The sequence below is a fragment of the Carassius auratus genome, chromosome 46 (genome assembly GCF_003368295.1).
Source record: "Carassius auratus strain Wakin chromosome 46, ASM336829v1, whole genome shotgun sequence".
In the NCBI taxonomy this organism is placed as follows: domain Eukaryota; kingdom Metazoa; phylum Chordata; class Actinopteri; order Cypriniformes; family Cyprinidae; genus Carassius; species Carassius auratus.
In genome coordinates, this window is record NC_039288.1 from 19,043,645 (window position 1) to 19,068,637 (window position 24,993).

The 24,993-nt window shown below is 33.7% G+C and overlaps 2 protein-coding genes and 1 pseudogene across 2 annotated transcripts in view; 2 read left to right on the top strand and 1 right to left on the bottom strand.

Annotated features, from left to right (window-relative positions):
- Positions 1-4,794, bottom strand: part of LOC113064488 (lysosome membrane protein 2-like) — a 12,993-nt gene extending 8,199 nt beyond the window's left edge. Inside the window, exons 1-7 of the mRNA XM_026235367.1 lie at positions 4,570-4,794; positions 3,225-3,382; positions 1,747-1,891; positions 1,391-1,576; positions 551-642; positions 310-429; positions 1-124 (exon numbers count right to left, since the gene is read on the bottom strand). The exon at positions 1-124 is cut by the window's left edge and continues 55 nt beyond it. Of these exons, the coding sequence (XP_026091152.1) occupies positions 1-124; positions 310-429; positions 551-642; positions 1,391-1,576; positions 1,747-1,891; positions 3,225-3,382; positions 4,570-4,692 (948 nt within the window). The 5' untranslated portion in view covers positions 4,693-4,794. The remainder of the gene's footprint in view (positions 125-309; positions 430-550; positions 643-1,390; positions 1,577-1,746; positions 1,892-3,224; positions 3,383-4,569) is intronic.
- A 3,007-nt stretch (positions 4,795-7,801) lies between these two features.
- On the top strand, positions 7,802-11,048 carry LOC113064491 (vitelline membrane outer layer protein 1-like). Its single transcript, XM_026235370.1, has 5 exons — positions 7,802-8,119; positions 9,458-9,582; positions 9,730-9,843; positions 10,634-10,815; positions 10,893-11,048. Exons 1-4 carry the CDS (start codon positions 7,913-7,915, stop codon positions 10,812-10,814), a joined length of 627 nt encoding a protein of 208 aa, XP_026091155.1. The 5' UTR covers positions 7,802-7,912; the 3' UTR covers position 10,815; positions 10,893-11,048.
- Positions 11,049-16,179: 5,131 nt separating this feature from the next.
- The window catches only part of LOC113063701 (ras-related protein Rab-27B-like), a 29,430-nt pseudogene continuing 20,616 nt past the window's right edge, over positions 16,180-24,993 (top strand).

The following is a 24,993-nucleotide window of genomic DNA, read 5'->3' on the forward strand; positions in this document are numbered from 1 at the left end:
CACGCAGAAGCCTGCGTTATCCGGGTTAATCGTAATATTAGCGAACACCTCGCTGGGTGGGACAAAACGGAAACCGGGAACCCCTCGTACGCTCACGTCAGACTCATACTGGGCATATATAGACCTGTCAACACAAACGTGCATGAAACACACACTGAGAGACGTCTTTATTTAGGACTGATTGTCTTGATTCACACGAGAAGTAGTAAAACAAGCAGTGAGTCTGATTCTGAAAAGCAGAGTTGTGTACTTCTCAGATTTAAGCATTAATCAAATGGTTCTGGCTGAAGAATGTCTTTTTTTTCTCACCTGCACAGATCAGAGGAGAATATATAGAGTTTCTCAGTTTTTGTGATGATGGGATGGAAAGACGCTCCGTCGGTGCCGTTGATCATGTTACACTCTTCTGTACTCCACCAGTTCAACGTACTGACAAACACAACAAATAATCCTTAATCCAGACTTCTCTGAGCACGTGCTAATATTGTTCAGCTCGTTCTAAGTCCATTCATTAATCTTCTGGAGATAAAACAAGACTGCTGATTTCTACCTCTGTCCGTTCCACTCATCTATACGAGAAAAATCCTGATAATTCTGCTTCCCGGTCAAGAAAATATAATCACCGTCATCGGTGCCATTTTTCTGAAACACAGTCATTGGCATTAAAATGAAACATGAACAAAAAGATAATTTAACAGACATGTGTAAAATTTTGTATGAACAGGCATTGAAACTGCAATAGCTGATGCAGATCATTTCTTTATGTTTTTGAAACGTTTCTCTTCTGCAAACCAAGACTGCATTTATTTGATCACATCCAGTAAAATGTGAAATATTATTACAATTAAAAATAACTGTTTTCTGTGTGAATCTATGGTAAACTGTAATTTTTTCTGTGATGCACAGCTGAATTTCTTTTCAGCATCATTCCTCCAGTCGTCAGTGTCACATGATCTTAAATTAAAAAAAATTGAAAAAAAAATAAATAAATAATAATAATAATAATAATAATAAAAAATAAAAATACAATTTATTAATTAATTATTTTTTTACTTTTTTAAAATTAAAATTTAAAAATTTTTCTTATTTATTATGATTATCTTCAGAAATCATTCTGATATTCTGATTTACTGCTCAAGAAACATTTCTGTTTATTATCAATGTTGAAAACTGCTGAATATTTTTCTGTGGTCACTACTGACTATTTTAAATCATTAAATCATTTTTTCTGTAGATGAACCTAATAATCAGCCAAAGTGAGTTATTGACTGATGCCACAAACCTCAAGTGAGGATGCACAAACAAGACGCATGATTTGAATCATTCATGTCTTCAGCACAAGCAATGCAAATGCCTCAGTATTTAGTTTAAGAGGGTTGATGCTGCTAACCTTGTAGAAAAGTCCAAAGTGGTCATCGGACACAAACTGTTTGAGTTCTTTGAGCAGCGGATCTTCATAACCCCACAGCAGGTCACCGACTCTAAACGTCTTGAACATGCCGATGCCCTTTGCTTTCATCACGTCAGAGATGATGCGACTGATCAAGACAGTGTCTTTGTATTTCTCCATCACGGTCTGAAATCAAAAATAAACACTTAAAATTTGAATAATCTCTTGTCAGACTTTATGCAACACGTAAATACTTATTTAGATATTAGGGTGAAGTGTGACATGCTTTCATGAGATTCACCCATCAAACATCTGATTTTCCAGTGGTTTTAGTAGGGCAGAGATCACAGTCTCACCACAACAGGGATGTCAACCGTTCGGACGATGTCATCCTCAGATCCCCGTGACATGTTGGGCTCAAACACATATGTCTTGGGATTGACAGCCGCTACTCTGGTTCCGTTGTCCAAAAATTTCACTTCCTCCTTCGGCCGATGCTCCCTGAAAGAGGAAGTGCAAATGTGGTTCTTATTGACACATGAAAATAACATGATCATGGAGCTGAGTGATAAAAAAAAATACTAAAGATCTGAAGCACTAATTCGTTAAGTGGTTTTAATGAACACAGAGCATCCGATGTGTCGTCAAACTTGTGCAAGACTGCAGCAAAAAGTGGTTTGATTTAATTTAAAAAGCTTGAAGTTTTGAAGCAGTTTTAAGTTTAAAGCAGTTTAAGTTTTAAGCAGTTTTAAAAGTGGCTTAAAGTTTGAAGCAGTTTTAAAAGCAACTTTAAGGTTGAAATAGTTTTAAAATAAGTTTTAAGTTTGAAACCATTTATAAAACAATTTGAAGCCATTTTTAAAAGCAGTTTTAAAGATTGAAGCAGTTTTAAAAGCAATTTTAAGTTTTAAAAGCTTGAAGTTTAATGCAGTTTTTAGTTTGAAGCAGTTTTAGAAACTTTAAGTTTAAAGCAGTTTAAAGTTTGAATCAGTTTTTGAAAGCATTTTTAAGTTTTGAAAGTTAAAAGTCTGAAACCATTTTAAAAGCAGTTTTAAGTAGTTTTTAAAGCAATTTTAAGGTTGAAGAGGTTTTAAAAGTTTGAAACCATTACGAAAGGGAGTTTTCAGTTTTAAAAGTTTGAAGTTTGAAGCCATTTTAAAAGTAGTTTTAAGTTTGGAGCAGTTTAAAGTTTGAAGCAGTTTTAAAATCTTGAAGTTTTGAAGAAGTTTTAAGTTTAAAACATTTTTAAAAGCAGTTTAAAGTTTGAAGCAGTTTTAAAAGCAGGTTCAAGTTTTAAAAGCTTGAAGTTTAAAGTAGTTTTTGAAAGCATTTTTAAGTCTGAAGAAGTTTTAAAAGATTGAAGTTTTGAAGCAGTTTTAAGTTTATAGCAGTTTTAAGTTTGAAGCACTTTTTGAAAGCTATTTTAAGGTTGAAGACGTTTTAAAAGCAGTTTTAAGTTTAAAAACTTGAAGTTTAAAGCAGTTTTAAGTCTGAAGGAGTTTTAAAAGATTAAAGTTTGATACAGTTTTAAGTTTGAAAAAGCAGTTTTAAAAGTTTGAAACAGTTTGAAAAGCAGTTTTAAAAACATGAAGTTTAAAGCAGTTTTAAGTCTCTTAGACAGATTGCTGTGGTTTCAAGGGTTTTCTTTGTGGCTTCAGATAAACAAATACAGAAGCCCTAAAGCGTTCCATGGATTTCAGGAACACTGAACATCTGATGTGTCATCAAGAGAACCTTGTGCAAGAGAAAACACAGTCATGTGAATTGTTTTTTTTCCGCCCGTCACACATCGAGAGGAAAACATGACCAGCATGTTTTTAGTAGCATCACTGACCTGTACGTGTACGGGCCGATCTGCTGGACGAGAGGTTTGTCTCCTTCCAGAACCTCTGCAGGATTGGTCAGATTAAAGAAGTAAAATTGCATGTGAACCGGCGGCGGTGGGGTTTGCCAAACCGAAAACGCCTCCGTTCCATTTTCCAGAACTACTTGCTGTTAGGAAAAGTGAATTGTGGGTAGAAATTAAAAAAAGTTATTTTTACAAACTCATGGTTTCTAATACAATTCATATATGTATATAAAGTGTACATTTATAAAAATATGTGCAAATGAGAGGAAAAAAAATGTGGATATTTTCTGGACATGGTATCATTATGTAGCTAATTTCTCATTTCTAATCCATAATGGCATATGAATATGATATTAGAATCAGAAAGAGCTTTATTAATTCAATACCATAGTATCAGTTGATACCATTATATTAGTTTATACAAAGCCATTTAAATGATGTCAATATTCTTTTAAACAATCTTTAATCTAAACTACGTAAAATGTATCAAATTAAATTTCTGGTTATGATAAAAATGCCATATTTTGAACATATACCACAGCATTTCCATATACAGAATTTAAATATCTTTATGTTTAATGAATATGTAATATTAAAGACATTTAATAATTTTATATTTGTGGTATCATGATGCTAATATTATGTGAATTAAAAATATTACTTCTACTACTACTAATAATACATACTTTGTGACATTAATATATAATATGATAATACAGTAAAACATTAATATACATACTAAAATACTATATATATGTTTGTTTAAAATAAAACATAATAAAAATTTAATCTCTAATCTAAAGTGTATAAAATAAAATTTCAAAATGAGGCTAGAAAATAATTTTAAAATGATGCACCATGGCATTCCCATAAATAGAGTGTAAATAAAAAGCTCTAAAAATAAAAATGCTGAATGATTATATTGTATTAATTAATGTATTAACTATTACAACTGTTATTCTAATATAATAGATGATATTGCATTATAACAGATACTACAAATGTACATATTTATTTGTTATTTAAATAAAACGTTATATAGTGTAATCTTTAACCTATATAAAAAGACATTTCAAAATAATGCTAGAAAAAATATTTTGAGCATGAATGTTATCATGGCAATTCCATAATGTAAATATCTTGGTAAATGAATACGGTGTATATTAAGGGTTCATAATAGATATGATATATAGATATAATGATTGTATACATATACTCAGACATTATAATATAATACACAAACTACACATGGACAGTGACAGCATATGAAGAACACAACATAAATATGATATGAAAACACATGTGAAGACACACACTCGTACTCACTGACCTCCTTTATTCTGTTGTTTATGAGCTTCTGGAAGACCTGCGCCAAAGCCATCGCAATCCCGGCGATTAACAGCAGCACGCAGAGGACTCCTGCGCTGTAAACACAGCACGAGCGCAGCTGCATGATTTTTCTGTTCGAACAGAAAAGGACAAAGACACAGCAACCGATCAGGACCGAGAGTGTTTACATGTGTCGGGAACTCGGCAGCACACAGATAGAAATAAAACAGCGAGATAAAAACAAGCCAGACGCAAAGCGTGTGTTCCAGCAGAGCGCGCTCGACGGCTCACTCAGACCGTCCTCCGTAGAAACCCATTCAAAACACACGATCGGTTTCGTCTAATAAGAACGCATGTATACTATGGAAAGTGTAATCGTTTAAAAATATGGATGTTAAATATTATTACATTTCATGCAAAAGAAAATACGCTATTTCGTTTTGTATAAAAAATAAGTATATAACCGGTGTAACCAAAGCTGAGTAAACATACAGCGCAGAGAAAAGTAACGGATATCACGTGACAGAGCGGTAAACGGAAGAAAATAAATAACACTCGAATAATACATTTTTAATTACTTTTAAATTGCAAATACAAAGTAAAGTATTAAAACAGCTATTACTATAAATTATAAGTGTTCTAGTGAACCTAGTCGATTTGCGACACGCCCCATATTGATATAATTTTTTTTTGTTTTTTTTGCGAGAAATAAAAGAGCCGCCACCCACTCATGATTCATGAACTTTTATAACACTATTCATTAATTTTTGACATGTGGATGTTCACGAGAATCCTCACTCGTTAGTTTCGTTTCGACAGAAGCCTCTCTACATTCACCTGAACTGCTGTAAAATAAAATCAATTTTAATCACTGCTTTCCTGTCAAACATACATGTTTAAAGTGATTTTAAAAGTCGGTTTGTCCAGACCATTTTAGATTATGTAGTTTGAGTGGAGCAGCTAACGAAAGTAGGACATTTTGAGGTCATGCGCATGCGCAGTTCCTAAGAGCTCGTTTGAGTGGAGCAGCTAGCGAGCATACGTGCGCATGCGCAGATACGCTGGCGGCGTCGTGATTTTAGTTATTTGTACTGGACGTTTTGCAGATCACCTGTACTTTAATTCAACTTAACTTTCTCTTCGTGATCTGCACTGGATTCGTTCGTTGAGCGTCTGTTTTGTAAATTCACCTGTGATGTAACGTTAGTAAAGTGAAAGTTAAAACCGATTCAAAACATTCGCATTCAAAGTTATACGAGTCCAATATACGATGTCCCAAAATATGATCATCCCATTCTAAAATGTAAAAGACTGTACACATTTTAGAATAATAAATAAATCATAGTGACATGAGTAGCATACAATAAGGGGGAATATATATATATATATTATATATATATATATATATATATATATATATATATATATATATATATATATATATATATATATATATATATACACATATACATATATACACACACGTGCGCACACACAGATTCACACACACACACACACAATTATTATTAATTTAGATCAAAGGTTATTTATTTGTTTTTTATTATTCATCTTTGTATTATTTAATCATTTCTTTATTATTACTATTTTCATATATAGAAATGTCATGCAACTTTCATACATGTTTCATTGGGCGTTAAAGAATAAAAAAAAAAAAACTAAATCTTACGGAACTATTAAATCTAGGTTATAATTAGTAAATTTTTATATATATGCTGCAGAGTACAGACCCATTCTAAAATTTACAATTAATTTTAGTAATTCAGCTTAAACTAAATTAAAATTAGAAATGTTGCCATTGTTGCAGACCGATCCTGGGACAATCCACCCGTGACCTTGTGAGTGATGGGAAATGCTGATATTTTCACATTGAATAAAACTAAAAACATATCTTTGTAATTCAGCAACAATGGGTTTGATTCCCAGGGAATGCATGCATGCTTTCAGTGTAATTCAATCACTTTGGATAAAAGCATTAATAAATGCATGAATATAAAACATGTCCCCCCGTCTGTAGTAAATCTGCAGTGCCAGTGGGTGGCGCTGAGGAGCCTCCAGCGTCTGGAGAACATCAGAGAAGCAAGGTACAGCAAGTGACACTCTTTATTAAGTCTTTTTGTTTATTCATTCTCAATGCTCTTCAGTCTAAACCTGTCTGTGTCTAGTCTGTAGCTTCCTGTGAATCAGGATACAGCAGCAGGAAGCATCCGGGTAGACTGAAAACACTTGTGGATGACATGAACGAGAGGAAGGCTAGAGCAGAGGATGATGGGATAGATTGTATAGACACTCCTGCAGCTAATATGACAGACTGGAGCAGAATCAAGAAGCGGCTGTGAACCAGGAATTACAGTCTGTTATTATCCTACAGACACGGACGCTTAATGCATCATATTAGCTGGAAATGTGCTCACCCTCAGGTCATTGTTTCTTCCTCCGATTTGTAGAAATGTGTCATTTTATCAGCGTCTCATCAATGGATGCTCTGCAGTGAATGGGTGCCGTCAGAATGAGAGTCCAAACAGCTGATAAAGACATCACAATAATCCACAGCACTCCAGTCTATCAGTGAACATCTGGAAAAGACAAAAGATGAAACAAATCCAGTATTTTTAAGTAAAATACGAGTCCATAATCCATAATAACACTTCCTCCAGTGAAAAAGTGCATCTGCTGTTGTCTTTCACATCAAAATCCAGACACAGATTTGTTTAGAGTGGTTTAAACACTTCTTGATCTGTGCAGATTTCTCTCCTGATTCAGACCAGAAAAGTTTTTCACTGGAGGACGTGTTATTATTTAGTCTTAATGTTGGATTTGTTTCATCTTTTGTCTTTTCCAGATGTTCACTGATAGACTGGAGTGCTGTGGATTATTGTGATGTCTTTATCAGCTGTTTGGGCTCTTATTCTGACGGCACCCATTCACTGCAGAGACACTGATGCAATGCTGTATTTCTCCAAACCTGATGAAGAAACAAACTCATCCTAATCTTGGAAAGCCTGACGGTGATTTAGTCTGATTTATCTCTGTGTTGCAAAACATGCTTACTTTCCAAAATTACCAAATCAAAGCAGCAACTGGACATTTTATGGGAATACGACCAAGTACAACACTTTCCAAGGACACTGACAGTTTGTGCGTTCATTTACAGGACATTGATATTTGATCAGTGTTCCTGGCTGCTGATTGGCTGGGATATTGATAAACACACAAATGTTTTGCTGTGATTGGCTTGATATAGAAGCAGGCAGGTTCTTCTGACCGACTACAGACGACTTTCAAGTGTAGAAACACTACAGCAGTATTTTAGTCCATCTGTAGCAATGCATCGCTTTACTTCCATCACATTTTCACTGCTAGTCTTTATTGGGCTGCAGGTGAGCGTTCAGACCGCAGGAAGACGCTTTGAGAGGAGCATCGAGAGACCCTTCGTATCGTTGCTGACGGTACCCAATGGGATGAAGTGGGGGTCATGGGCTCAAAGGGAATTCTGTCCGAGTGGAACATACGCCGCAGGATTCAGTCTAAAGGTATGATGAGCATGAAGATGGCTTAAAGGTTCAAAACGAGTAAAGTCTGCTTTATTGCCAATTCTTTCACATCTATAGCACACACATACAAAACTTTTGTGTTAAGTTTGACTTGAAGTGAAAATCAAGTGAGTTTAAGCTTAAAACAAGAATAAATATCTGCCACTGGGGTCAGAAAAGTAAACTTAAGGAAAGGTGTGAAGTGTAAAATCAAGTCCTGTTTATTTACAAGACAGAAGTTTAATTTTAATGTTAAATGCCATTAAAAACAACAGCGTTCACTACAAGTGTTTTTAAAATAAAACATATAAATTTAAATAATTTGTACTTTTTTCATTGCGCAAGGTAGATTTAAAAAAAATTTTAACAGTTTTTTTATTATTATAATTATTTAAAATCATGTTTTCTTTAAGTAAAAACTGCTTTAAAAATGTTTTAATAACTTGTACTTTTGTCTCATTTTCTGGTTAAACATCCTTAGTGCATAGGGTAGATTTAATACAACATGTACTATTTTTATTATTATTATTATTTAACATCATTATACAAAGTAGATTTACTATTTGTATGTACTATTATTCAGTGTTGGGAAGGTTACTTTGTTGCAGATTACTATTAACCTATTTAAAATGTAACAAGTGGTGTAACTGTTTCAGTTACTTTATTAAAGTAATGTAACTGATTAATCATTTTGAAACGTTTAATCCAAACCTTAAAAAGGGTTAACCTTACAGCAGAGTTACAGCTGATTACTGTCAGATTTTCAAAACCCTTCACTTGAATTAAGATTATAATAATTGTATTTTAAAGCACAGCTACCACAAAATCAGACTTCAGCGCCTCTTTTTTTCCTTTGAAATCATGCTGATGTGAAATACTGATTTGAAATCATAAGATATAGTTTAATATATATGATTCTGTTTTTGAAATCAAATCTTTGCAATAGGAAACAGCAAACGCTGACATCTATGAATGCTTAGAAAAAAACAAAACAGTTAATCTTCAAAAATAAAGCATTTACACAAATCCAAACAGAAAATAAAACAGTTATGAAATAAGCATGTGTCCTGATTCATTGCTATTTTAAAGCATTCAATGCAATTTAGGAATTAAATCTGTGTATATGAGAACAGTTGGCAATTGTTTTCTTTCTTTAACTAAAAACCCATTTTAAAATATATCTTTCATAATGCAAGAATATGCATAATAAATAGTTTTGCAGTACAGTAAGAATGAAGCATGTTTAATCACTAAGTTAATCTCCATGAATGTCGTTATTGGTTCGTTAGCTCTGTTCCCAGAGGACGATTGACTTATGTTTCACTCTTGTTTTTTGAGGTGGAAGAACTTTCTGTTTTATCGGATAACACCGCCCTCAATGCGATTCGTCTTCACTGCATCAGTCTCTTCAAAGGCTCAGGCTTAGATGAGCTTGAGAGTTTCGTTGAGTCCAACGTTGGAAGGTAATAGACTTAAACTTTATTAATTTAATTTAAAGGTTAGCTAGATAAATAAAATATTAACTGGAGTAGTAACTAATAAATGAAAGGGTTTTGCTTGAAATTTATTTATTTATTCACTAAAATACACTAACTTGTGATTTTCTCCAGCTGGGGTCAGTGGACTAAAATCAAATGGTGTCCTTCTGGATTCTTGAAAGCTTTTCAGCTGAGAGTCGAATCTTCCCAAGGAATTAGAGACGACACGGCTGTAAACAACATCAGGTGAACATATATATATATATATATATATATATATATATATATATATATATATATATATATATATATATATATATATAAAAAGTTTTTAATTGATGTGTGTTTGTTAGGAGGACAATATTTGGCCGGGATACAACTATTTGAAAATCTGGAATCTGAGGGAGCAAAAAAAAATCTAAATATTGAGAAAATCATCTTTAAAGTTGTTCAAATTATGTTCTTAGCCATGCATATTACCAATCAAAAATAAAGTTTTAATATATTTATGGTAGGATATTTACAAAATATTTTCATGAAACATGATCTTTAGTTAATATCCTAATGATTTTTGGCATAAAAGAAAAATCTTGATCCATACAATGTATTTTTTAACTATTGCTACAAATATACCCCAGAGACTTAAGACTGGTTTTGTGCAACTCCCTCGCTGAATGCTTTCATCGCAGTCCAAAGAAAGTTTTGTTTTTAGTGTTTTTTTTGAAAATAACAGTAACAGGCATTACATTTCTGATACACGCTTGAATTGTTTGGCCAATCACAGCGCACTCTGTCAGCTGGCCAATCAGAGCCCTCTGAGCTTTTCAGAAGGAGGGGCTTTGTAAAAAATCAGTGCATTCCAGAAATTACATAGGCTAGAGTAAATATTTAAAGCAGTACCACTGACTATAAGCATTGCAGGTGATCACATGACTGATATTGCACAATCGTAAGTGTTCTATAAAGAGTAAATTAATGGGCTGTATATTTCTTCTTGTTAATGAAATGTTAATCAAAATACTGCCACGTTTTTCAGATTCAATTGCACTGAAGGGTCTTTGCTGTTGGGTGACGGCACAGACAAAGGCGAGTGGGGCGACTGGAGCTCGTCTTGTCAGGGAAGAGGGATGTGTGGCATCATGACGCGGATAGAAGAAAAGCTGAAATTCGGAGACGACACGGCTCTCAATGATGCACGCATGTTCTGCTGCGATTAAGGTGATGCGATCGCAATCAAACTCTCGGATCGTCACGTACTGCAAAGCCACTGATTTTTAATTTTAGTTTGTTTTTAGGTGTAAAGAAGACGACAAGAAGAACAGCAGAAAGAGTAAAATGATCAAATACTAAGATGAACCATCTCTCAGCACAGTTTTGTAAGGGATCATGCTCAATCATAGCATTATCACCAAATAAAGAACAGGATAATAAAGACCCCAAAGGCAACGGTTGACTGGATTATCCTCATTATTAGTTTATTTTTGGGCCAAATATCAGCATTAAAGTTTCTTTCTAAGAAGTATTTTGTATTTTCAGATATATGTGACCCTGGAGCACAAAACAAGTCTGAAGTCTCTGGGGTGTATTTGTAGCAATATCCAAAAATACATTGTATGAGTCAAAATTAAGATTTTTAAAGATCATGTTTCATGAAGATATTTTTGTAAATGTTTCAAATCTTAATTTTTGATTAATAATATGCATTGCTTAGAACTCCATTTGAACAACTTTAAAAGGAGATTTTCTCAATATTTAGATTTTCAAATAGTTGTATCTCAGACAAATATTGTCCTCCGAACAAACCAGACATCAATGGAAAGATGATTTATTCACCTTTCAGATGATTCATATATCTTAGTTTCAAAATATTGACACTTAAAACTGGTTTGTGCTCCAGGGTCACGTTTTTCATTCTAACACCTTACATCAGATGTTTCATCACGTTAGTATATTTGGCAAATGCTTCTATATAAGTTATCGTCTTATACATAAACGCATCGCATAGCTGTCACGTCTGGTTAGGACACTGTGTGAGGATATAATTATATCCCAACACTAAAAATAATTATTAATTAAGCTTGGGATGCCACAATGCAGTCCACGGACAACAATACAATACAAAAATATTAATGGACAGGGATGCAAAAATGTATACAAACATAATTGTAATATTTGGTTAAGGGCATTTTTGATCGAGCAGGATATAAACATCGTCATCTTTTAAATGTTCTTGTATTATACTTTGCCCTTATATAACGCCCTTCCCTACTAACCTGACTGAAGTCATTAACATTTAACATTTGTTCTTCAGTCAGATATATTTAAATTTGACTGACTTATCAAAGAATGAATAAATGTTTGGTGTAGAACAGGTCTATTTACAATACCTTGAAGTACAAAGCATAAGTCTTTACAATAGATATTTTTCAAATATTTCGGTGAACTATCAAATACAAATTTTCCAAATGCCAAGCGATGCCATTTTAAATGAGCTCAAACTTTTCTTTTTATAAATAGTTGTTGTCTGAGTGACCTGTTTAGAGATTGTGTTATTGTGTGTTTACATGCAGGTCTCATAATATTGAGTAATACTATAATATTGATCAAATCTGATGTCTTGGGCCATTGGTCAGTTTATATTTACTTTGATAATGTTTTGGAGAGAGCTTATATTTGCTGTGCTGGTTGGACTTGGATCAAGGTGTTGGTGGAGGGTCAATGTCCAACACTGAACCCTGTGACGAACCGGCAAACAAACACACACACACACACACACACACACACACGCAGACACACACACATCTGTTTCTTTCGATCATATGTGATCGCAGGAGGACGCTTCGAGGGAATCTTTGCTGAGGGTCAGTAATGGGATGAGATGGGGTTCATGGGGTCAGAAGGAAATGTGTCCATCTTGAATGTAATCTTAATGTTATCTCTAAGGCAGTGTGATCCAAAACAGTTACAAAATTCGCATTTAGAAGATATAAGCATTCAGAGCTTGCAGTTCATCACTTCCGCCAAAACGGCTCATTGATTTTTTTTTTTTTCATACTTCATCTTCTGAAAGATCATGTTCCATGAAGATATTTTGAAATGTCCTACTGTATGAAAAATTAATTTTTGATTAGTAATATACATTGCTAAGAACTTAGCCTTTAAATATATGCATTTTCACCATGTTTTTAAGAATAAACTGTGTATAAATCAGTGTGAATGATGATATATGCACAAACCCCACAGTAAAAACCTTCAGAATACAGAGAGGAATAAATCTCTAAGTTTTGGTGCATGTTCGTGCTGCTGAAGTGGAGAAACAAACTCATAACCTTTAAATATATGCATTTTCACCATGTTTTTAAGAATAAAGTGTTAAATAAATCAGTGTGGATGATGATATATGCACAAACCCCACAGTAAAAACCTTCAGAATACAGAAAGGAATAAATCTCTAAGTTTTGGTGTATGTGAGTGCTGCTGAAGTGGAGAAAAAACTTTTAAAAGACATTCATTGGAATTGAAATCTACAGATGCAAATGAATACATTTCAATAAAATACACAATTAAATGTGTTTTTTGAATGTTTTCTTTTCACTAGTCTAAAAGAAGACAAATTATGGAAGCAAAACCTCAAAATGTAGCAGGGCATGAAAAAAAAGACTGTCTTTGGCTTTAGTGTCTTGCCTTAAATCTGGATTTCTGTGTGGGATTAATTATTCATTCCCTAATAAAAAATGTTTTAAACACAATGTTGTGTCTTTTTGTTTCAGTTTATTTTGATTCAGATAAATTTTTGTGGGTTGTTGATTTGGTTATGGATCAGAACTTTTGAAATCCAAAATGAACAGGAAATGTACTTCCCGAACAAAAACCAATGGATAAGTGCGTGGCTACTGTTGTGCCAGTGTCATGTGAGGAGCAAAATGCAGAAAAGCAGTGAACATACTGGAAGAGAGAGTGAGAGAGAGACAGAGAGACCTTTGTACAGCATTGTTGGATAATTTCTCGGTTTGGAGAACAGCTCTTTTCTCTCTTTCTCGTGGTTATGGTGCCATCTCTGTCGGGTTTGACCAGATCTTTTGCCTTTGCAGACAAAAAAAAAAAAAAAAAAAAAAAAAAAAAAAAAAAACACATACAGAAAAACAGGGTTTAAATTCATTTCGCTGGATAAGGTTTTTTCCACAAGGAAGTGCAAGTGCTCTGTGGAATAATTCTACAAGACAAATAAGCGTCACGTGACGCACCCCCCCCCCCCCCCCGTGTCGTTTGATGACGTCAGCTGACAGGCGCGCTCCCGTTCACACCGGCCGCCAGAGGGCGCGCGCACGCTTCGTTCACGTTTTTATTTATTTATTTATTTTGAAATAAATTAATAGTTTTATTCAAGGATGTGTTAAATTGATAAAGTGATAAAAATACTTATTAATTGCTAGAAAAAAACTATTTTAAATAAATACTCTCTTATTTTATTCATCAAAGAATCCTGAAAAAAGTATCAAAGGTTCAAAAATAAATAAAGAAATATTAAGCAGCACAACTTTTTTCTGAAGATCATGTGACACTAAAGAATGGAGTAATGATGTTGAAAATACAGCTTTGATCACAGGAATAAATTATACTTTAAAGAAGACCATTATTTTAAATAATAATAATAATTTACAATATTCCTGTATTTTTGTGTATATCTGATCAAATAAACGCAGCCCTAAGCAGAAGAGAATCTTATCCCAAACTTTTGAACAGCAGTGAATATTAACTATATTAACTTAATCCTGAATTCCTGAATTCAGTTTGGTGACTTCTTTCTTGCAATAACATTATTGTAATGAAAATGCTCATAGACCGTTATTGGAACAACTTTACAATAAAGTTGCTTTAAAGCATTAACTATCAATGTTCAGTGCATTTGTTACAGTGTTTATTCATCTTTGTTAACATTAGTTTATAAAAAGAAGCTCAGGTCCATTAAATAACATACATATTATTAAATATAATATATTTAAAATTTTAAACATACATTTACTTTGTAAAAATATTCAAACAGGAATAAATAATGTAAAAAGGTCAGAGTAAAAACATATTTTGTTTTCTTACATTAAGTGAAAATTATATTTAGAAGTAAACATATTGTAAAATATTATACATACATATAAATACACTTTACAAAAAGTTCCAATTAGTTAACATCAATTAATGCATTATTTAACAATGTGCAGTATATATATATATATATATATCAGGTCCATTAAATAATATTATTAAATATATTATTCTTTTTGGTTTTAATTGAATAAATAAATTTATAGTGTAAAATAACAGTATTATTATTAAAGAAAAAAATAGCTCAGGTTCATATAATATAATAAAACATATAATATAATTGTTTTGAATTTTATATATTACATATTACATCCTCATATTCTGATTTGTAAAAATACATTTATATTGTAAAAAAAAAATATATATATATATATATATATATAAAATATATATATAAACAATTCAGATAATATATTTTTTATATAAAGAACAAAATTCAGCTTTTAGGCTTTCTTTTTTCAGTAAACATGACCAAAATATGTATTTAAATTGTAAACTTAAAATCATAAGTAAATTCATGATGATAATATAATATGCAATTAAAAAAAGTCTTAAATCAAAAAACTTTTTTTGCATATTATTTTACTGTTTTAGTCACAAATGTTCATAACAAACCCAGCAAACCCTTCATTACTTTTATTACTTCATTATTGAGTCTAATTGGCATTTGATAAACAGTTAAAAGCTATGGCCTCTCCACATCAGCGGTGAACTCTTCAGTAACTAGATCGAGATTAGTGAACAGAACTAGATAGAGTCGGAGTGTAGAGAGACATCTGTGTCATTCTGTCACAATATAAAGGTGTTTGTTATGTATTCAGGTTGAGTTTATGGAAGTTTTGGAGTTATGCAATCACTGGAGGCGAGCTTTCAGTTGGGTCGGCATGCTTGTCAAATTAGATTTGTAAATTATATCAACACAAAGAGTTCATTGTTGTTGCACAAAGAGCATGTAAGCACGGGACGACCTGCAGATGCTTTATTAATGAATCAGTCTCTTTAAGACAGTCTGTTAAATGAGTGTAAAATGAAAAAGTCTTATTTTGCTGTAAAGTATTAGCAGTCTTTAATTCACCTTGCTTGCAGAACCGAGGATGTTGGATTTATTTTTTTGATAAACCTGAAGCGCAAAAGGATGCACCTTTTAGTCATACACACACACACACACACACATATAGATATATACATACTGAAAAAAAATATTATTGAATTATAATATAACTATAATTAATAAAATGCATTTAAAAAATGCAAGAAATATAATAATAAAAAACATAAAAACATTTACATTGTGAAAATTATTTTAACAAAAATGTCTATGTATGTGTGAAACCTCACTTCATGAATATTAATGACACTACTTGTACGCTCCAGTAAAGAACATCAGCATCTGATTAATATTCATAAGCGAACGTCCAATGATCGCGCTGCAACCTGTTGGCGTTCGCAACCGCTCGGCGCTAGGACCCGGATCAGAGCGCGCCACCGCGGGGCTGCTACAGATCCACACGAGAGCGCGCAGGACCCTCACACACACTCATTAGTACACTTGAGGAGGTGTGCTTCAGTGTTTGAGCATTTCATTGAGCAGATTCCCGTTCGGATGAGGCGCGGTTCGAGCGGAGAGAGCGGCGGCGGGCTTTGATGAGGATGAGGATGATGAAGAGCGCGAGACACCTGTGATCACGTCCAGCGTCAGTCACTGAGATGTGAGTAAATCACCGGTGCAAACTCGTGTTATGATTATGAACATCATCATGTGTGCTGCTGTGAATCCGTGTGTGTGTGTGTGTGTGTGACGGAAGCCTGAGTCACCAGACACACACCGCAGCATCACAACTTCATCCCAACAATGGTGCACGAGTGATGTTTCCATCATATCAATCTGAATCATGTCTGATTTCACTTCTATAATGGCTTTAGAATGCAATACCATGTTTTTTCGCTATTTACCATAGTACTTGCTCTCTATCATGTGTGTCACTGCTTATATTCCCATGCAAAAAAATATTAAACATCACCATGGTACTGTCATGTAATACATTTGGACATGTACCATGGTATTTGCTCCTAATCATGTCTTTTAATGATTATCATGGTGCTATAACTACTAGGCCTACCATGTTTTTTTTCTTCCGTGTTCTTTTTTGTTCATATACATGGTCTGATGTGTCTGTTATTGCTTATTTTCAATTGCAAAGTATTAAATATTACCATGGGACTTGCATGGCAACTCGGTTTTACAGACATGTTTTTTATATTTTTTACTTGTACCATATTATTACCATGTTTTTTTGGATTTAGTATGGTATTAGCACATTATTATGCCTGTTACTACTACTTACTACTATATTATTACATACTATTTATTTATTTTTTTTCGCATTTACTGTCATGTAATTATTTATGTCTGTCGCTTCTTGATTTCAAGTGTTATGGTCCTATAATTGTTTAAGATTGTTGTTTTGGATATTTACCATAGTAGCAGCTCATGGTAGTTTGATTGATTTATGAGCGATTATAACCACTCATCAACAGTAATATGCGACTGTTAATAATCTATCGATTATAATAAGTCAGATAAATGTCTAATTAGTAAATTAGAGAGTGTTTGTTGGAGCAGAAGTTGTTGCCACATTGGTATGATTCGGTGAGTGGTTGCTAGGTGCATAAACTCCACCCCTGCGAGCCCACATTCCTACATTTTTGAGTGCCACGCCCACATCTTAACATCCAATCATCATCCAGTGTGTGGAACCAAGACTCCGCCCTACATTGCTTTTTGTGCAAAATAAAAAATCTGTTGTTACTTTTTATTTCATCGTGCCTTTGAGTCTGTATTTGCGATTTATTTTTATTTTTTTCTTCGAGTGATGTTTAATGAAATAGGTGGCTTTTTTTCTTCAGCTGAACGGAAAAGATTTGTAGCTAAACCGTGCACAGTGGCAATTCATAAAATGCAATTCAGCCACTGCACGATTTTGAGAATTAAAAACGGCATATCAAGGAACTCTGAATACTCATGGCTCTTGACGGTATATTGAGGTCTTATGAAGAGAAATGATCGGTCTGTGCAAGAAACTGATCATTATTTACGGAAATACTGTCTGTAATCCCTGAGCATCATGCAACAGGGAAATCTGATTCTTTTCACAAACTGATTCTTTCAGACAGTTCGTTTCAGTGAACTGGTTCAATTCAGTAGTTGGTTTACATAATCACACAATAATATAAAATATATGCAATTATATTATTAAAGCACCAAATAATGATGCGAAAAATGGTTGTTTTAAATGTCTAAAAAGTATATAAATTGAATAAATTAGAATCGGTTCAAAAGAATGATTCGTTCGTTACTGTTTGCCTGAGGCTCTGGATTACAGGTAATAATGTTGTTATTAGCCTTGCACTGTTGTTATTGATCTTCTGAAGAATGTGTAATAGACACAACACGGGTATCAATGGAAATAGAGCGCTGCAACTTTAAAGCTCAAGTAGTGTTTTAACACAAATACAAGCGTCTTTAAATCTTCTACAGTCAGTTAGTTATCAGACGGGCAGTTAAAGAGAGAGAGAAGATTGATACTCAATAAGAACTTGTGCATCTTCTCCCTCATCTGCAGCCCAGCGTGTCTCTCTGCTCGCTGGGTAATTATCTAAGGTCTGCCTGCTGCGCCCCACCGCAGGGGTCAGAGGTCACAGGGTTCACCAGCTGCTGAGGAAGAGCCGCCCCGCTGGGCACATTACCTGTGCGGCAGGATCCCCCAAAAACCTCCGGCGGCTCTGAACAGACACGCTGATCTCCATTTAAAACCCTCAGACTGAACGCATATGACGTTGTTAAAATAATGTGGGTGTACAGAATAAAACCAGTCATATTTACTTTAATTTACTGGAATTGTGGACGGATGCTTATCAGTTTAAATGTTGCTTTCACTGTTAAAAAGTATTAAAGTTCAATGCATGCATCGTTCTTCAGCATTAGATGTGCTCTCTGTTAAAGCTGCTCTCTGTCTGTCAAAATTCAGTGTAAAGACATAATGCTGCTTAAAAGGCAGACTAAAAATGATGCCTACTCTTAGTCCCTAGTATCACAGGATACATGTGTGTAATTGTTGTATAAATGCTTTTTGGCGCCTCTGAGCAGCATTTGAACAATATGTGTAAAGACACTTAAATGCCACTTCAGAGCCGCTTCTGTGCCACCTTTGCAGTGTAACTTTGGCATAAGTATTAAAGTTAATTGCATGCATTGTTCTGCACACAGCTGAGTTTAGGCTGTGCTTGCTTAACATTTAATGTAAAGATTCAATACAGCATTAAAGCCGGACTAAATTATGCTGGCTTTGACTCACCTCAGTCCCTTGTATTAAAGTTTACAGTTGTAAATGCTGTGTAAATGTATTTATGCCGCCTCTGAGCAGCATTAATGATTTGGTGTAAAGACACTTAAATGCCACTTCAGAGCCGCTTCTGTGCCACCTTTGCAGTGTAAATTTGGCATAAGTATTAAAGTTCATTGCATGCATTGTTCTGCACACAGCTGAGTTAAGGCTGCTCTGTGCTTGCTTAAATTTTTATGTAAAGATGCAATACAGCTTAAAGTCAGACTAAATTACGCTGGCTTTGACTCACCTTAGTCAGTACCTTGTGTTAAACTGTGAAGTTGTTATTGCTGTGTAAATGTATTTATGCCACCTCTGAGCAGCATTAATGATTTGGTGTAAAGACACTTAAATGCCACTTCAGAGCTGCTTCTGTGCCACCTTTGCAGTGTGAATTTGGCATAAGTTATCAACTTCAGTGTGTATGTGTCAATTTTGCAGCATTTGATGTGATGTTTTTACACAGCCGAGTTAATGCTGCTCTGTGCCTGCTTACAATTCAGTATAAAGATGGAGTGCCACATAAAAGCCAGACTAAATTATGCTGGCTTTGACACACCTCAGTCCCTCATATTAAAGTGTACAGCTGTAATGAATGTGTAAAGGCATTTATACCGCCTCTAAGCAGCATTAAAAAAATTGTGTAAAGACACTTTAATGCCACTTCAGACCCGCTTCTGTGCCACCTTTGCAGTGTACCTTTGGCATAAGTATTAAAGTTCATTGCATAAATTGTTCTGCAGCGTTTGATATGCTGCCTTTACAAAGCTGAGTTAAGGCTGCTCTGTGCTTGCTTAACATTTAATATAAAAATGCAATGCAGCATAAAAGCCAGTCTAAATAATGCTGGCTTTGACTCACCTCAGTCCCTCATATTAAAGTGTACAGCTATGTAAAGGCATTTATACCGCCTCTAAGCAGCATCAAACAAATTGTGTAAAGACACTTAAATGCCACTTCAGAGCCGCTTCTGTTTCACCTTTGCAGTGTAAATTTGGCAATTTAAGCGATAATGCTGAAAATGATCATGCAGATGTTGCATGGAAAAACGTGGTAGTTTTTCCGAGCTGCATGTATTTTGTGGAGGAGATGGAGTTTGTGATGTACATGTGATGTAAAAATGCTACATTTTTTTATGTAACATTCCTAAATTGACCAAAAAAAGCAAAACTAGCATATGAGGATATTTTGAATAGCAGGTCATGAAATAATTGTGACAGCGCTGATTGGTTTACGTTTGATGGCAAAATGCAGCAGTAATTGGCTTTACACACTTGCTGTAATTGCTTTCAGATGCTGCCAAGAACCTGAACGCGTTAATAGATGCGCTACAGCGACTGTAAACGAGTGAAGGCCTCGGGGAGATGTTGTCTTTCACGTCCTAACGCTCATAAACACACGCTCCTCCGAGGACCTCGCCATCTCTTATGTATTAAGCTCCTGATTAATAATTCATGAGGTTGCACTTATTAAAGTCCGACCTGTCACTTTTATCATTTAAGCTATTAGAGCGGGCTCATGTTAGCGTAATCGTTTTAAATCATTCGTGATGGCCGAGGTTTGGCATTTGTTGTAGCGTCAGCGTCTGGGGTTTGTTTTCTTCTTAAGGGTCTGTGGACACACGAGGGCTAATTGGGTGCCCTAAATAATTAATGCGGCTGAAGACGTTAAGAAATGCCAGAGACCTTTGAAGTAGACAGTCTGTGTGGACCTCCGGTCTCTAAAGGCCCTGCTCTTCTTTCTATTGTCTGTGTAGGTTTAAAACAAATACGTCTTCACTGTCTTCCTCCGACCGAATGCACATTTCATCTTTGCTGCACACCATATTTCGTACTTGTGCTACACACTGAACCTGTGTGCTTCAATGATGATAGGAACATTTTTAATTCCTTTAGAGAGCTCTCCATAGTATCTAATAAGACCGCATGCTGGTATTGTGACTCAACGTCTCATAAATATGACTTTTGATGCTGCTTTTATTTGCATGTGTGCATTAGGATCTTGCTGAATTCAAAGTTTCCAAAAATGCATGCATTTCTATTATGCGAAAAAAAAAAAACGAGTATACTGTTTCAAACACACCTTCCATAGCATTGGATTTTGGGTAATATTTGCATGCACAGATGCACAAAAGTCAATTTTTATTTAACTTATAATGCATCTTTACAGAAAATCATAATGTTAAAGTTGATCATACCTATTATAGGGATCTATATTGTACGTGATTTGGAAAATGTGGGCGGAAAAATGGTATCCAGTCATAAAAAAGTAACTTAAAATAAAATGGAATGTTATGGAGTTTTAGATTAATAAATTTAAAAGTTGGGCTGTTCACTTAATCAAATTGAGTTTGTGGACTAGTTATGAATATTAAAACATAAGGACTGCTATAGAAATATGAGTAAAATATTGCAATTTAAATATTTGTTAAAAAAAATTTAAAGCATTTTTGTTACATGATAAGAGAAATAAAAAAATAAATAAAAATATTATTAAATGGTTAACATATATATATATATATATATATATATATATATATATATATATATATATATATATTAAACCCTTAAAAAAAGAAATGAAAAAGGGACTTTGTACAAAAATATTTCCTATATAAATTTCAAGGGATGCATTAAATGTTTCATTAAATTGTTTTTATTATTAATTTATCAAACATGTCTAATCAAATAATGTAATACAATTGAACACTTTAATCATAATTTTAAAATGAATCAAGTGAAAATATAATAACTCCTTTATGTTCTTAATTAAAAATTAAACATTGATATACAATGTCATAATTTCTTCAAGTTAAATGCAACTTTTATTTTGCTGAGTTTCTGTTCATCTGATGCTGTAGTTTTTCTCAAATGAAATGGTTAAGTTTTGTTGAAGGGATTCGTTTATAGAGTTGAATGACATATTTATGTGACCTGTATATGGTGTGCATTAGATGCATCTTCTCTTTCTAAAGCTCATGCACGTGTGAGTTTCTCTGTCAGGAAGTTAAATGCCAAAAAGATAACCGCTTTACTGTTAATCAGCATTTCCTCTCTCAGGATGATACTGTGCTGCTCTGGTGAACATTATCACAGATGTGGTTGAATTACTCACATGAAATGGCATCTTTACGCAGCTCTTTTACATTCACCGAGTTCACAGTGACTGAATCTGTCAGGCTCCAAAAGGACAAAATGGACTTGAAATATTACAGTAGTCCATGCTGCCATTGGGTTTTGTTACTAAATACAGTAAATGTGAATAAAATCTGCATCTTGATTCTCTCAAACGCGTCGTCTTCATCAGAGAAACATCAGCCAAACATAAAATAAAATACTAGATGTTTACATTTTTCAGATGAAGACTTGAAAGTTGCCTTAATATGAAAAACATGACGAGTCAGTTGAACGCTAAAGATAAATACTATACTACAATAAAAATAAAATAATATTATTAATTAATAAAAACAAAAACAATAGAACTAAAAAAACTTTAACAAATAAATTATTAATAAAATGTAACTCATTTAATTTCAGCTAGGTGACAAGGCAAGATTTCTCATGTACAGTTCTAAAATAACGAGAACTGAAATTAAAAGTAACAAAAATATAGAAATAAAAAACAAAAACTGATGAAATGACCAAATATAAAATTACATAAACTTTAACTAAAACTGAAAATGGAAACAGAAAACAAAATAAAAAATAAAATAAATACATATAAATATAAAACCAATTAATTTAAATAACACTGATATATATTCATTATAAATACCGAACAGAAAATAATGATTCCTGTGATCATCTTCATCTTCTGGTCTGGTATTTCACAGAAAACTGAACAGATCGTCTCCGCTGTTACATCTCATAAAGTTTGTTTGATTTATGAGCAGCAATATTTCATACAAATACATTTTTCAGGGAACTGTGCCCTAATTTCATACAGGGATACAGTAGATACAAAACATAAGCCTTGATATTTTTCACCCTTTTGCATGTATAATAATAAGAACCTTTATTAATAATTAAGCACCAATAATTATGCATCAAATCAGAATATTTTCACGATTTCTGAAGATCATGTGACACTGAAGACTGGAGGAATGATGCTGAAAATACAGCGGAGCATCACAGAAATAAAATTCAGTTTAACATATCCACGTAGAAAACAGGTATTTTAAATAATAATAATATTTCACAATATTACTGATTTTACTGTATTTTTAATAAAAAAAATGCAACCATGGTGAGAAGAAAATGTAAAAATCGTAATTATTGTGTTGTGTGTTGATTTGCTCGTAGAGTATAAGAAGACACTGTGTAGAAACGGATTGTTTTGTCTGTATTAGTGAATTGTAGGCCGAGCACATGATCAGTGATGTGTTTTAAGAGGATTCACACGCTCCTTGTATCACGTTAACGGCTGTAAACAGGCTGCTCTGCTTCTTTCTCACAATAGTGTGCGGATCTCATGCAAAAATAACATTCCTGCTCCGTAATACGGACTGCGTGACTCTCCGGCTGTGTTTGTCCCTCGGACGCCATCGAGAGTCATGTGAAAACCTGCATGCATGGACACATCTCATTTTTAGGTGAAGTTCACCTCGACAAAACTCCCCCTCATGCCCCTCTCATGGCTTTCATTCGTGGAACAGAATGTCCGAGCGTCCGCTAATTAAATAAAATAATGAACGTCTCAAGCTCTAAAGAGGACAAAAGCACCATATAAGCTACTTAATTTTGGGTCTGATCCTTCTGTAAAGCATTATAGGACTTCATGCATGAGTCATCTGGACAAAAGTTATGGTGTTTTATTTTTATTTTTCAGAGCTTAATAACAATATAGAAAGCAGGGGCACATTCTGCTGAGCTTCTTTTTCATCCAGTCCGGAATTTAGAAATATATATTTTTTTACTTTATTTATTTTTATTTTTTTACCTTTAATTACATTTTAATAATCAAAAAGATAATTAAATATAATATTTATTTATAACAATAGTGGCTTTTGATTCAGCTTTGATTTTTTTTCTGTTTTGTGATTTAATTATCAATTTAATGAATGCATAAAACTTTCAAATTTTAAATCAATTTAAAATAAAAAAATAAAAAAATAATCAAATTATTTTTTTGTTTAAATCCTTTTTATTTTTCCCATATTCTGTGTCTACTGTTTTAATTTAATTTCAGTGAATTGTTCAGGTTTTAACGGTTTAATGAAATTGTAAAAATCAAAAAGTCTTATCTATTGAGACAATAAAACATAGAATTTAATAAACTTTTTTTTCTTTAGCAATTCTATTTTATTGCTTTCTGAATTTTGTGTTGTATTTTTAAACAAGACCGATATGATATTTACAAAAAACCTTTCTTTTCCTCAGCTACTAATCTTCAAATAATCCACAAGGGTTAAATCCAATTATAGTCCATATTACAATTCGATCAAGATCACAGCTGATTTTATCAACCAAATTCGTGCCAAATGCAGTAAATTCAGTGTTTTTTCCGCATCTCAGAAAACACAGGTTTGTTTTACCAAAAACAGTCATAATCCCGTTCCACGTTCTTATAAAGTGTTCTTGTGGCACTGGTGAACCTGTTATTGAGTTCTCAGCACTGGGAGGTTCCTGGATCTCATTACCCAGAATGCATCAGCTGTAGAGACGACATGTGATGTGTGTGTGGAGCAGGGCATTAACACTCGCCTCACTGCATCGCTGTACCACATTAACCCCGTCAACGCTGTCTTCAGCTGCGTTTCTGTCTGGAAATGGATCGTTCTCACAGAGATCATCGCTCTGTTTTATACAATAAAAGTCAATGGGATTCCAGCGTACTTCAAACATGTTTAAGACAATTTGATTATATATTTCATGCATCTTTTGTGCAAAGATGTTTAACACCATGTTATGTG

What these genes read in the sequence shown, in the direction of transcription:
- LOC113064491 (XM_026235370.1), top strand. Translation starts at nt 7,913, where the DNA reads ATGCATCGCTTTACTTCCATCACATTTTCACTGCTAGTCTTTATTGGG. An exon ending in CCGCAGGATTCAGTCTAAAG is followed by an intron (nt 8,120 to 9,457) that starts GTATGATGAGCA and finishes TTGTTTTTTGAG; the next exon opens with GTGGAAGAACTTTCTGTTTT. An exon ending in ACGGCTGTAAACAACATCAG is followed by an intron (nt 9,844 to 10,633) that starts GTGAACATATAT and finishes CACGTTTTTCAG; the next exon opens with ATTCAATTGCACTGAAGGGT.